Below are 14,151 nucleotides of genomic sequence, written 5' to 3'. Positions count from 1 at the left end.
TATAAGAGACAGGCCCGGTCCCGTCCCGACGGGGCTGTTGGAAGTCCACAGCCCAGTGTCTCGTCAAGCAATAAATCCATTTGAAAGCTTTCATTTTTTACGTTTTCACTGCACAGCAATAGCATTCTCTCTTCTCCCTCCACTGAATGAGCAGAGCGGTTACCCTGCTGTTCCGGGGACGCAGCAGAGACGCAAGAACAAAGAGCCAGCCCTAGCATCCCCGTGTACAGCTTGTGCTCCTAAGCTACGGTGTGGCATGCTTTCTCCCTCAGCGTTAGCCCCATCAGCTTGTTCCCATTGGTTTCAAATCTAAGCCTGTTTCTAAAGGCAGCGACACCATCTGCATACCAAGGGTTTCTGTGCAAACATTCTGCTTTCCCCCCGGAGCTCAGCAAACGCTTGCTTTTGTCTGCTCCCTGGTGGCATTTCCAAGGGAATGTGAGATCTTATTAAATTTGACCATGACCTCCCTATTTGTCACAGCCTCTGCAGTGTTTGACTGTGTTACAGAACAATGTTACGAACCAGAAAGGGATTTTGGGGGAAAAAAAAGAAAAAAAAATAACTTTTATACACTTCCCCCACCCCTTGAAAGGAAATTATGCATCTTCTAACAGCATAAATGCTTCACGGTAACCCAAAGACAGATCCTGTTCTGTGGTTAATCGGTGTGTAAATCCTCAAATTTAATAGTGACTAGTGGTATCCAAAGGCATTTGAGATTCACCAGCCAACAGAGAGGCATGATGCTGGCAAAAGATGTTTGGGAGGAGTAATGAGGAGAGAAGAAAACCTGTTCGGATGATGCAGCATAGGATCCTGGGAATGCAGCCAGGGAAACAGCACGGCAGGGAGTCCAGAATGGAATACATATGTCAGCTACAAAAATACTAGCACTGGAATAGAGAGCCCCCTTCTGCATGCATGTATAATAACTGGGATTGGGGGAGGGTAAGATTTATGATGGTGATTAAATACAAAGGGTAAAATGGTTTATGGAGGTCAGGTTACATCTGGGCATTGTCTTGCCAATTTAAATTACATCATCAGATCTGACCTCATATATTGCTTTGCATCAACATTTGCAGTATGAATGGCAATATTAGTGCTGGGCAAAAAGAGTCCCAGTGTGGAGTTGTGTATACTGTGCAGATAAACACTAAGAATATATGTGCTACCTGTCTAAAATTCCTTTTAACTTAGAGAGAACTGTCCCAGGTCTTACAGGGGCTATCTACAGGTATGCAAACAAAAAGACATATATCTTACATATCTTTATTTTCACAGTAGTTCCATAGTTCAAAAGGGTGCTTGGAAGTCTAGCTATATTCTGAGAATGTTGCTATCACAGCCACTGAAAGGTGCTAGACATTAGTGAGCAAGGTTAAAGCTGAATGATACTTTTAGATGATTACAGTATGAAAAATACCAATCAGCGTATGATAGTATATTGTTGCTAAGAGGAATCAGATATGACAGAGGGCAGAACATGTGCCTGGGAACATTATGTAGAAAAGGAGAGAACATTGTTTCAGCTGCTGTATTTTATTGAAATGGCATCCCACATAGCCTCTGATTGTGATCAAGGCTATATGGCAACGCTGACTGTGGAGCTAATCCAAGTAAGAACGTTCCTGTAGCTGGGAAATGCAGATGTTTCTGTACATAGCCAACTGTGTAAATCTTGAAATTTTGTTTTGAAACCACTTTCTTTGGCTTCTTTGATTGCCTTCATAATTTCTGTATTTTCCTTTCATGTCTTAACTGCAGACATCATGTCTTCCCACCCCCATGTGTATACTTCTTAGATTGGTCTTTCTTTGTCTGTTACTCTAGTGATTTGATTATTTTACTGAAAATATATTAGTTCTAGCTACATTCTGGTGATACTCAGTATTATGGCGTTGTGTGCGAGAAATTACAAGAAACAAGGTATGAAAATAAAAAAAATCCCTTAAGTTTCTTTCTTTGGATGTGACTGTCCAGCATTTATGTGTCGACCTTGAGCAATAGCACGTGTTCCATATGCTGCAGATAATAGGTACTTGACATCAAGACTGCTTGTTTAAACAGGCTTCTCTGTATGCTGCCCTTGGTGGAGTTAAAGTTATTCATTCTAGCCTTTTGCTGACATAACTACCCCTGTCTGCCTTGTTGGAAGCTAATGCAGTAAATCAAAAGTGACTTAAAGGGAGATGAGGCCAATCTCATGTCTCCATTCTTGGCGAGTGGAGGTGAGCATTGGAACTGGAGACAGATTCTGGCTGGAATTTCTGTACTGTGGTGTTTGGCTTTAACTGCTTGACAGTTTTGAAATCCCAAGCAATGGGAAATGATGTGCAGGGAGGAATACATGTCTTGGATTCAGCTTCCTTATCCACAGTGTTATGTCTTTCCATGTACTATCCTGGGGTAGCAATTTGGTTTTATGTTAAAACCAAACTTACAGAGCTCTTGCATTGCTTTTAATGTTGCAGTAGAACTGGAAAATTTGAAAAGGTCACTAATCTTGAAAAATGTTTATTTTAATGCATGCACTTCTAAAGCCTTCCGATCTATGAAGCCACATAGTAAATAAATTATTTTAAAATGTTTAAATAGAGGAATTTATATCTTCATGAGAAACTGGGACTCTCTTCTCCTTAAGGTTCAGGATTATAGGAAATCAGTGATATTTCAGATTCTGATACTTTGAGGTTTGCAAACCAAATAACCTTAAATAATGCGACTTGACAGAGAATTTCAAAGCTTCTTATGTGATCATACTTCTCAGGAAGAACATTGCATGGTAGTCCTGGTATGCAAATGGAAAATTTGAGGTTTAGACAGGTGAAATCACTTTCTCAATGGATCCCAGAAGTCATTCCAAATACTTGCTCTCAGTTCTGTCCCTCACTCCATACAAACTCCTAATTCAAGTGCTTTCTGAAAATTTCTCTCTAGGCTGTCTAGTTTAATCGCATTAAAATTAGATATAGGCAGGATGTGTGACTGGACTGAGCTGTGAGCCTGTAAACTGAAATCATTCAGAATACTTTGGCCATCCTCATTTCTTACAAATATGTTAATTTTTATATGAAGCTCTGCTAGCTCCAGTACAAAGTATCAGTTATCCTTGAAATGTAAGTAACAGATAACTACTTTTTTCTCAGGCTCGTTCATCAGCTTATTTCTTTATTCCTGAGTAAAGTCTAAATCTATATAGGCCTATTGAATTTGTCTCAGAAACACTAGGAAACTGTCAATAACAATGCTATAATCATCTAACTTGTCACTAAAATACCAAGGATCTCTATAATTAATAAGTTCAGGATCTCTCTAAAGCTCAAACCATGTTAGAAGACAGGTACTATACCTTCTCACAACAATAGGGGGATGTGTTCATCTCTGGAGGCCAGGAGAAGCCAATGTAAGGGATGGCCTACTGTGTCATCCTGTGCTTCGTTAGAAATGGCCATTTATTTTATGCACAAAATGGTAAAATCAATAATTGGTACACACTTTCAGCCATAGCAGCAAGAGTGTTGCGTTCTGTGCGTGCCTGCTGAGTTGATTAACATCAATGGTTGGAGAAAGTGCCAGTACAGAAGTGTAGAGGAGACAAACTCAAAGATATTATGAGTTTCAATTATCTCCTAGGTATCTAGTGTCGAGACACTGAACTCTGCAGCTTACCTGGACAGAAGCTACTAATCCCAGAGTGGAACATTGCCAGCAGTAGAAATGAAGCTGTACAAAGCATGCTGTTGTAATAAGCCCAGAAAATTAGATAGTAAAATAAAAATACCAAGAAATTTGGCGTAATCAGTGAAGTCTGTAGAAGGACCTGAAGGTTATATTCTGTTGTGGAGCAGTTTGGTTTGAACAACATTTAGTTTCAATAAGGAGGGCCTCTGTTTTGATGAGTTTTTCTGTGAATTGTCATTTGCATTTCCTGCCCAATTGTCAGAGTTAATGGCCCAATGACTAAATATGATACCTATGTATCTTCAATTCCTTCCTAGTTCTGTTAGAGCCCATACCATTAGTCTGTTTGCCCATCACTGTTTGTTTGCCATATAGGTTATGTAAAAAAAAAAAAAAAAAAAAAAAATAAAACAGTTGCTTGTAGCTTTTCTATGGTGATAGTGATGATATTCAGAAAGGAGAGGCTTTAAATAATAAGGTCAACTGGCCACTACCAGCATTGGTGTTAGTCCTGGGGAAGGTATGAGCGTCACTTGTGAAACCTGAACAAGTTCAACTATGGTTGATTTTAGAGGGGAGACTGATGTATGGTTTTATTGTGCATATCACTCATTAGATACGCTTCTTTCTCATCAAAATTGAAAATGTGGCAGACTACAGATTTCAGAGCCTCCTGCACATTTATAGAATTGTCATTTCAAGATTCCTCTTTGAGAGTAATATATAGACTCTACTGAATTTATTGTCTGCTTGCCTCTAACTTCTCTGCTTGGCAAGTGCTTGTCACTTGCTGATGTGGGGTAACCATTTATGTTAATGTGAAGCTAATCCAAACCAGAAGCCTTCTCTACGTGGTCTGAAAATTTCAGAAAAGTATTTTTTTAATAAAAGCTTTCTTTAAAAAAAATCTTTGGAAAAAAAATCTAATTGACAGTTTGGTTCTTCATAAGATGCTAATGAACCTCAATTTAGAACAGGAAAAAGAAAGTGATTTCTTTTGAAGGACAGCTCTCTGACCTTGAGGCCCTCTTACTCTCCCATACATCAGTTTTTGACGGGGCCTGCTTTTTGTGATCTGTCACATCAAAGGACTACCATAGGTTTGTAGAAAGGTTGCTGCACTTTGCATTCATTCTTGTTACTGTCTCATTTTTCTTGTGAAAGATAGAGACAAGTGTGAGAGACACTAATGAGATTGGTACGTTCTGTTCCACAAGACTTCACTAGAAACCAAATGACTGATCTCATCTGGGGTTTCCCAGGAGCAATAAATGTGATTTAAAACTTCATCTGGAAAGCTAGTTGTCTTTTTCTACCCTTTCTAGGTACAAGACACAGTTCTTGCATAATTATTTTCTTATTTAAAAAAAAAAAAAAGATATTCTAGCTCCAGAAATTATCTAAAAAGGAAAGGAAGCCCCTAAAAAACTGCTTTGTCAAGCTGTCATTCAAATAGGCAATATGTATTGCAGGAATTTAACATGCAAACCAATGTGGAAATATGCCTACGTTTACATCCATAGCTCTATATGTAGCTGGATATGCATATTGGCGTCTACACACACATAAATATCTGCAGAGTTGTTTGTAACATATTGGTGCAAATGTGAATCTATACTTTAATCTCTCTGACATTACTTAGCAAGATAGTTCCTCTAGCTGTGATTTCCCCAGGTATCGAGTAATTGGACTAAGTTTCAGCATTATTTTAGAAAACTTCACCCACTAACCTCTAAAGTCAAGGCTCAAGAATTGAGGTAGATCAAATTTGGCATTTCAGATTCAGTTTATGGCACCTACTTGTCAAGTTGCTCTTATTTCTTCTTACGATTGTTTTTTCTCGTGATAGTCTACGTACTGAAATGTGTATGTTCACTTCTGATGCCTTTGCTGAAAATGTTTCTGTATGACGTTTGTTGCCGTGTTAAATTTTCACATTCTTCTAGTCTCTGCTCTTTCTTTCTGTAACCCGTGGACAATTGTGCATCTTAAACCAGCTTGGAACAGGCACAGCTTCACATGACTGTCCTTCAGGATTGTTTTTCCCCTTTGAGAAATATGTTACACTGGTAGGATATTTTAATCAGAAAAGGCACTTATTCCAGTAGCACAGAAGGAACTCAGTAGTTCTTTAATGAAAAAATAGCAGTAGTCTTATCACTAAACTCAGATATCTGTTGAGTCAACATCTCAGTCCTATGATTCCTTGAACTAGAAAGATCTACTGATGGATGCCCTCTTCTTGTTCTGAAGGTGGCATATGAAGGTTGACTGACATAATTATTCTTTTGTTCTGTTGTTGGCTGTATCATATGAACCTGCTTCCATAACTGGGAGTGGAGTGAGAGCAGTGCATTTTAGTGACTGCCTGTTGGGATTTCCAATACCTGATCCTGTAAGGATAACAGTTTCTGAAAGGGATTCACAGGCTGTCTGCAGTCATCTTGCATTATTAAATGGCAAGAATTAACTTCTGCTGACGAAACTGTCTGCAGTATGTACATTGTTCAATTTTGTTCCTTTCTAACCTACTGTACAATTTACATTTACTGCACTGAATCTGTATTAATACATTCTAAGATTTTGCGTGCAATCTCTTGTTAAAGCAACCTGTGAAATAGAGACAGACCCCTTCCCCTGTTGTACAGTCCCCTGAGAATCACTCTGTTGGCACAAGTTTACCACCCTGGGACCTGAGCCAATTAGGAGGATTCAGTGTGTGGTAAGGATACTGAAATGCTAAATCTTAAAACTACAATGACTCAAGTCATTAAATTGTTGACAGTTAACTGGCTCAAGCCAACATGTATAGGGAAGATACGTTACAGGTGTGAGCAAACTGTGATGCTCACACAAGCCTTGCTAGGGATACCTAAACAGAAAGGGGAGCATGCTTGGATGGCCCAGCAATAGCACAAATCTATGATCTCTCAGTTTGTTTTCATTTCTTTTCAGGCTTCTTTAGTGAAGCTGTTCAGCAAAGTCAACACAACCTTGTGTTGACTACCTGCCCTAGGTTAATTATCAGCTTTCCTTCAGCTGGTTTGAAGAGAAATGATCCTTAACACAAATTCTCTAGGCCTAAATGTATCACAGCCAGAATGCCTTGGCAGGGTGCCATTGTGTTTGCACTTAAAGAATGGGAGGGATCAAAAGAAAGGAATGCAAAGCTGGCCTGAGCTAACAAGTATGCATATCAGGAGAGGGCTTGGCATTCCTTGTATAATTTTTTTTCCACTGTTTTTTTCAGCAGCTTTTGGCTTACATTAGACTTTAATACTGTAAAGGAAGAAGGGAAGGATTGACAGCTCCATCTCAGATGGGTTCCTGGAAGGCTGCAGTTCAGGGCCATGAACTTAACTATGACCTCACCAATTATCATCACAACAAAAATTTATTTTTTAGCATGGTTAAAAATACATTTGCTTTTTATTCTCAGTTTCAATATAGATGCTGTATTCCTAATCCTTTGGGGTCTACTGCTGTGCCTGATACACACATCATCTCTGTAGATTTCTTCTCCCTGCTACATATGTACTTAGTGCTCATAAAATCTTTAGCATTAATGGAAGAAGTAGAACATGACAGTGTGAACACTGAATGGGGCCCTAAGGGTGGACACTGACTATCAATACCAGTTTGTTCAGTCTTGGCCAGAAGGTCCAGGCTCTGGAGGTCTTGCTCAGCATCTGTAACTTCACTAGACCTTAGTCTTCTGAGGGGACTGTCAGCTGTGTGGCACTGCAAATCTGAGATCATTCTTTTGAGCATGGATTAGAAGTTGCACAGAATTTATGCTAATTCATTTGCTGCGTTGTGAGAGTAGGATGCGAGAAAAGGTTATGTCTGGCAAGTAAGTCCTGTCATTTGATTAGTGAGTTAAAAGAATTATTTATGTCATACCTTGAGTAATTAATTCCTATTCTCACTACATAGAAAAGGGGTGTTTGTGGGGTTTTATTGGCAGTCCCACAAGTGGATAGTGCAAAAGGATGAGTCAAACTTCATGCCTAGGAAGAAATCAGATAATCTACTTTAGAGATAAAATTGTTATTTCGCTTTTATACCTTTATTACTGAGGAAGGAAAAATAATGTAAAATGTTCAGATAACAAATAGTTGCCCAAAGATTTAGCCATGCATCTGTCATAATTTATTTCCTTGTCACTACGCTAGAAGCCATGCTTGCCATTGTTCCTCTTTCCTCACTGTGAGCTGCAAGCTCCATAAACAGTAATCTCTTATCCATGACTTCTGCTCAGGCTATAGCTGTATTTTAAAATTCATACCTTACCTTTCACTGTGGACTTGGGCTAGAAGCCTTTCGTCTGACATCATTCTCCCTGTCATGGTGTTAGAATGTTCTGACAATGTTTCATGCTACTGTCAAAACTAACTGATTGGTTCTTCCAGTCATGACTCTTCCACAGTGCTCAGATTTCAGATGTGTTTGCTCTGACCTGGTGACTACACTTTATAATTAATTCAGGCTACACCCCATACTGTACTGGGACCCTGTTACACTATTCCCTTTTGTGCTACAGAAATAGAAAGCAGGTGCTGAAATAAATGCTCAGTGTCAGGATTTATCAACCCAAGAGATTATCTTGGCTAATGCAATCCCTCTGGTGAATCCTGTTGAAGAAGAGCAGAAGTCACTCTTTAGTCTGTGATAGAAGACAATCTCTTTGTCTTGGAGATATGTTTCAACAACAGTTGGAGGACATTTCTATCTGTACCTTTGAGATGGGCAAGCTGAGTACCCATCCTAACAAGATACAAGATTTAAGAGATTGTAAGATGACTTTTAGAAAAAGAATGTGCTATCAATGATCCTTTTTTATAGAACTTATAAGGCTTATTCCTTAAACAAAGCATTTTATACTTGGCATGTCATAAGATAGAAGTAGACAGGAGTTTTGTTTAATGTCATCCAAATATAGACAGCGGTATGAAAACTTTTAGCTTCATCCATAAAGTGTCAGAGCAAGAACAATGAAAAACTTGACAAGTCACCCTCTTATACTGAAATATTAGTAAAATTCTGGTTCCACTGTATTGCATTATTTCCATTTTTAAAAATTTGAAACAATGGATTCACAACTAGCTAGACTGAAAATAAAACGTACAGAAATTAATCTGGTTTGAGTCTAGGACTCATTAGGTTTGTTTCTGAATTAATAAAACTGATCACTGGAGTCATTCAATATTCTTGTTTCCCATGTACATCATGACTCCATTAGTGAGGAGCATCTTGATTTCTTTCTTTGCAAGATCGTCTGTTGGCCAGTCTCTGTGGGTAGGCTCTTGCAGTGCAAGTCACAGTCAAAGCTACTAATGATAGTGATATGGTATGTAGATCATATTTGTGGTTGCAGCTGCCAGGTATAGTCGTGGCTATCAGGTTTAGTGATGGGTTTTTTCAGTGCTTGTGAAGAACTATCATGAGGGTAATTTTGGAATAGTTATTATTCCAACTTAATTCTTATATTCTAACTTAAAACTTAATAATTTTTTAGGAATAATAATAATACCATGTCCTTACTTTACTTCAGCAGAGAGAATCAGGTTTTAATAGTATTCTGTGTATCCTGTACCTTGTTTTTAAAATATGGATGTGAACCCACAATGTGCTGGCTATTCTCAGCACCAGCTGAGGCCAAGAAGAGCTGGGGATGCTCAAGTTTACCCAGGAATAGCCCCGGAGGATATTGGAACAAATCTCATAGACAGGACTGTTCAGAAAGGGTTTATGCTTCATGGTCAGGTTTTCAGAGGAGCTCAGTTTCCATTTCAGTATCTTTTAGGTATTGAAGTTTTCAGAAGATGCTGAACATTTCTGAAATTTGGTCCTCTTAATTCTTTTGGCAGCTTAGGGAGCCATCCTTAACCAGATGTAAGTGTGTCTCCTCTCAACAGTGTACTTCGGGCTATGGGCAGGGTCCCTTTGCTCCTCGGGGGCTGTCAACTGGGGGCAAAATGAGTTTTGTATTTGCTTTGGATGCATTTGGCTGCTCTTGTCTTCACTGAGAGTCCTTCTGCCCTTCACCCCGAGCAGCATTTCAGTATTTTGGTTTGGAATTTACTAGTGTATAGGCTAGAAACAGCTCTCTGGCCATTCACCCCTCTGCAGCCGCGGCTGCTCTGGGGCACTGAAGCTCGGCTCAAGTTTCCAGGCTAAGCTCTTGTCTGCCGTGGAGCTCGGTTCCTGGCTTCAGCGGGGCTTGATAAAATCAGTGCCTTTCTTTGAACCGCCTGCAGTTCGCGCTTGCTGCCCCTGGGTGGCTTACCCTGCGCGTTGAGTCACTCCTCCTTTCTCTGCGAGCTCGCTCGCTCTTTCTCTGCCTCTTTCTCCCCCTGCTTTTATTCCAGCAGTCAGGCAGCTAATTAACTGCACAGGCCGGCCTTCGGTGCATAATATTGTAATGAGTTAGGAGGGAGAGCCACAGCTGCTTCAGCATGAGCAGCAGGCTCTGTTCCTGGTGCCAGGAACTAGGAAGGAGCTGACTTCTTTCTCCCTTTTGAAGTTGGCTGAAGCGTAGACGTTAAAGGCTGAGCGAGGCAGGTCCGCCTCTGACACCGAGCATGAGCGGGGCGCCGGGGTCCTAGAGGAGCTCGGGGAAGAGCCGGGGCAGTGGCCGAAGATGGGCAACCAGCCTGGGCGAGCGGAGGAGCACGACCAAGGTCTGTACGGACCCTGCGACATGCCGGGGCTGTTACTGCAGGGGATGGGGTCTTGTTCTCGGCGGGGGGGGTTAACCGCGGTGTCCCGCTGAGCCGAAACAGAGGCTGTTGTCAGAGCTAATGCTGATGGCTTCGAGCCACAGAGAAATCGCTGCTGTTTACCTTGTGCCTTGTAAATGCTATTTGTTAGCGCTCCGTACCTGAGATCACAGCACCGTCCTCAGGGAAGCTTTTTCTGAAAGAAATCCTGTGCTGGTTGGAACAGAATGCCTACAAGGGAGGGACCTTATTGCCTGACAGATAATATTTTACGTAGTCTGCATGATGCAGCTAAAAAGTTAGAAAGCTTATCTAGTGATGTACACACAACTTGTCAGGATCTGCAGCTTGGCTCTCTTAGCCTTCACCATTGTTCGTGGCCTGAGGCCTGAAATTTTCCAGGCCTTAGAATTTAAAATGATGCCTTTGTGGAAGGTCTTCCCACCATTGTCCTTTCAGAAGTGTAGTGCTTTGCATGTTAATCAGTAGCAGATTTTATAGAAAGCCATGAGCTAGTATCAGGTATATCTAATTTCCCTTGTGCCGAATGTCTACACTGTACACTAGGAAGGCTAGTTATTTGTTCCTGATGCTGTAGTACTGTTTTTGATTGCCTTTTGATTTATTTTGCTTGTTTCTCCAATACTGAATGAGGAAAAACCAGTAGGCCTGCTGATTTCTGGTGTTTATTTCCTACTTTCTGTTCGATCTCAGAACCCTCTACAGTATAGAAAACTGGAATTGGTTGTATTTCCTGGCACTCTGTTTCTTACTGTTGCCATGGGAATTTCATTCACAAAATTCCATTATAGTAGTTATTGCTTGATCAGGGTTTCTTTATAACTTCAGGTTGGTTATGTAGCTATTGTTTTAAAAGCAAATACATACGTAGCTGATCTCTACTATTGTGAAGAAAAGCAAGAGGCAGACAACGCTGCATTGCTGCTCTAGGCACAATAGATCAGCTAGCGAGTGCTGGAACAGCAGTTAGGTGTAGTGGAGAACTCTCTAGCAGTATGTTAATCAGCAGGCTAATGAAGAACACAAAAGCTGCCAGTATCCAGTCACCAGAAGAAATGCTGTCCTAAGGGAAACTTAAACTTCAGGCTGGAAAGTATGGCTGCTTACGTCCCCAGGCCCTGGAATCATTCCACTGCCAGCTATAGAAGTCTTGCTGGAACTAAACGTGTTACTGTCATTTGAGGAGGGGTAGGGATGGGGAGGTACACTGCTAACTTCTGATCAGAGTTTGAGAAAACTGACTGAGTTTGCAGGGCCGATGGTGGGATTTGAACAGCTTATTACCATTAACATAGATGATAAATGAGTGTGCAGACCCCCTGGGGGTTTTGAAAATCTTTCATCCTTTGTTTTCTCTTGTCCTGTGATTTATTTTTTTATTGAAGGGAAAAGCGTTATGCTTTCTCTTGCACCTAAACAGTTTTAAAACTATTCCCAGTTTTTTAAGCGTAGGCTGTACTAAGTCTTGTTTTAATGTTTTCACTGTTTGTAAAGTATGAATATGACTGAAAAACAGAGAGCATTTTGTACTGAACTACATGCTTAAAACTGTTTAATGCTGAAAAAAGTTACAAAAACATTCCTGCTGACAAAATAAATTCTGACAACATATTCCTTGTTGTGTGAGAGCTCTGGCTTTGGAAGCCAGAGGGTAATGTAAAGACATCTGAAGCAGAGTTTGTGTTGATTTTTGACAACAAGGATGCAAAACCTTGGTTTTCACATTAGAATGTGATACATGGAAGTGTCTACATTAGGCTTTGTTTCTACATAGATTAACTTAATTCAACCCTCATTCAGGAATACCTGTATCTTGAATGACTGTGGTCCTTTTGGAATAACCAAAATAAAACCCAGAAATGGCCCTCTTTAAAGCTGGAACATAAACTAGATCAATAACTACAAACAGTCAAATCTGACCTGGACACTGAGGTCTTTAAAAATCTGATCCTAGGGTATAGGTTATAACCTAGAGTAAAATACTTCATATAATGAGAGTATGAAATACTCTTAAAAGGTTTTCCTGTTGAGTATAAATAGGAATAACAGGCCAAGGGGATGTGTATAGCTTTTGGCTAACAAGGCTACAGTTCTATGACAAAGATATGTTTTCGTTTCAAACTAAATAAAATACAGGTCCCAGAAGGAATACTTTCAGAGTCTGACAGTGCCCATGTGAGTGATCCTGACTCCACAGCAAACAATCAAGATTCGGAATATAAAGATACAGCAGTGGTAACCCCAAGTTCTGGGTGGGCTGGTCAGTGCTGGCAAGGAACAGGAAGGAAATCATTGCCCCCAAGCTGACCAGTTTAAAGCTGGTAGGTTAATACAGGGGAATCAGAAAGAAACATAGCTAGCTGAGAGCAGGAGTTGTGGAGAAGTGAAGATAAAGTGAGGACATCTTACATTGTGTCTTTCTTGCAAAGTAATCAGCTACTGGTGTCTAATTGGGTACGTTTTGAACAGAAGATTCACAAGACTCTTACCAGCTCAGTATCATCTCTTTTTAAGTTAATCTGCATGTTGCTAGGAGTGTAAACGCGTCTAAAAAGTTGAGATTGTTTGTAATGATGTTAGATTCTACAGGCTTCTCCTGACTTCTAGTTTAAAACTTATTTTAAATCATTTTTACAATCATTTGTAAGAACTTTTGTGGAGTGTGACCCAAGCTTGCATCACTTGTTTGCCAAAACTCTTCCTACTTGCAAAGTGAGTGGTTGCTTTTCCTACTACACCTGAGCGTGCTCCATATTAGTATTTATAAAGCATGTGAAGTGTTTTAGAGTGAAAACACCTATAAAGTAGTACAGAAAAATATATAAAACAATAGTGAATATTGCTGTATTTCATCAGGAGAGTTAGTTTTCTGCTTCTGAAACAGGCTGCCTCAAGCTAAAGGAACCATTAGTGTAAACCAACACAGGCCAGAGCTCCTGTGAAATACTGGAAACATTTCATGGGAGCTATATGGAAGAATACAGTTTTCTCCAGCACACCAGTATTATTCAGAGAAGCAGCTTTTCAAACATTAGTTTGCCTTGGAAACTGGGAGGCAGCCCGTATTTCCAAACAGGAGTGCTAAGATTCTTTGACATTGGCTGATATCGTAATGGTGGGCTTTTGTTTACCCTCTAAATACCTGCAGGTGATGGGATGATTAATATCTTCGGGAAGAGGTGGAACAAATGACTCAAATACGTACAAAAACTTTCTTGAAAGAAGCGGCTGAATGGGAAATGTTAAGTTCACTAGTTGGAACAAGGTGACGAGTGGGGTTATCCAAGGGTTAGACTTTTTTTGGGACTGTGCTTATTTGTAAAACATGCTACATGGGTTGGATGAGAATATCAGATATCAGTGCGTACACTAAGCCAGTATTGATCTATTTTCTTATGTCTGTTTTGTCCTGGCCTGGGGGGCCTTCATTTTATCTTTGAGGAGGGGATTCTTCAGTGTCAGATATATAGTTTGTACAACATTCAAGACTTTCAAGAGAAAGGGTATTGTAGAAATATATTCTTTCTTGTGATTTCTGGTTTTCTCTTTTTGGGTGTGTAGTCAGATCTCTTCTGGGTGCTCTCTTTAGTGTCTCTCATCTGCTTCTCTTCCTTTCTCCTTTCTTCTAAACATGGGAGCCGTTCATTTTAACTCTGTTATATGTCAGCACGCCATTTCTGCCAAGCAAGAGCTCAAGAGAACAGATGAGTTTAATGATGGG

The 14,151-nt window shown here is 40.1% G+C and overlaps 1 protein-coding gene across 4 annotated transcripts in view; it reads left to right on the top strand.

The window, feature by feature from the left end:
• The window catches only part of SPECC1 (sperm antigen with calponin homology and coiled-coil domains 1), an 89,156-nt gene that overhangs the window by 14,441 nt on the left and 60,564 nt on the right, over positions 1 to 14,151 (top strand). Inside the window, exon 1 of one of the 4 annotated variants that reach the window (XM_026861449.1) lies at positions 9,998 to 10,370. The exons of the other annotated variants lie outside the window; for them this stretch is intronic. Within the exon in view, the coding sequence (XP_026717250.1) occupies positions 10,331 to 10,370 (40 nt within the window). The 5' untranslated portion in view covers positions 9,998 to 10,330. Of the gene's footprint in view, positions 1 to 9,997; positions 10,371 to 14,151 lie in introns of those variants that run through there. 4 annotated transcript variants of the gene reach the window in all.

This window comes from Athene cunicularia, assembly GCF_003259725.1.
Source record: "Athene cunicularia isolate RWA chromosome 19 unlocalized genomic scaffold, athCun1 chr19_part1, whole genome shotgun sequence".
In the NCBI taxonomy this organism is placed as follows: Eukaryota; Metazoa; Chordata; class Aves; order Strigiformes; family Strigidae; genus Athene; species Athene cunicularia.
The sequence above is the reverse complement of the archived record's forward strand: the minus strand, read 5'-3'. Positions and strand labels throughout refer to the sequence as shown.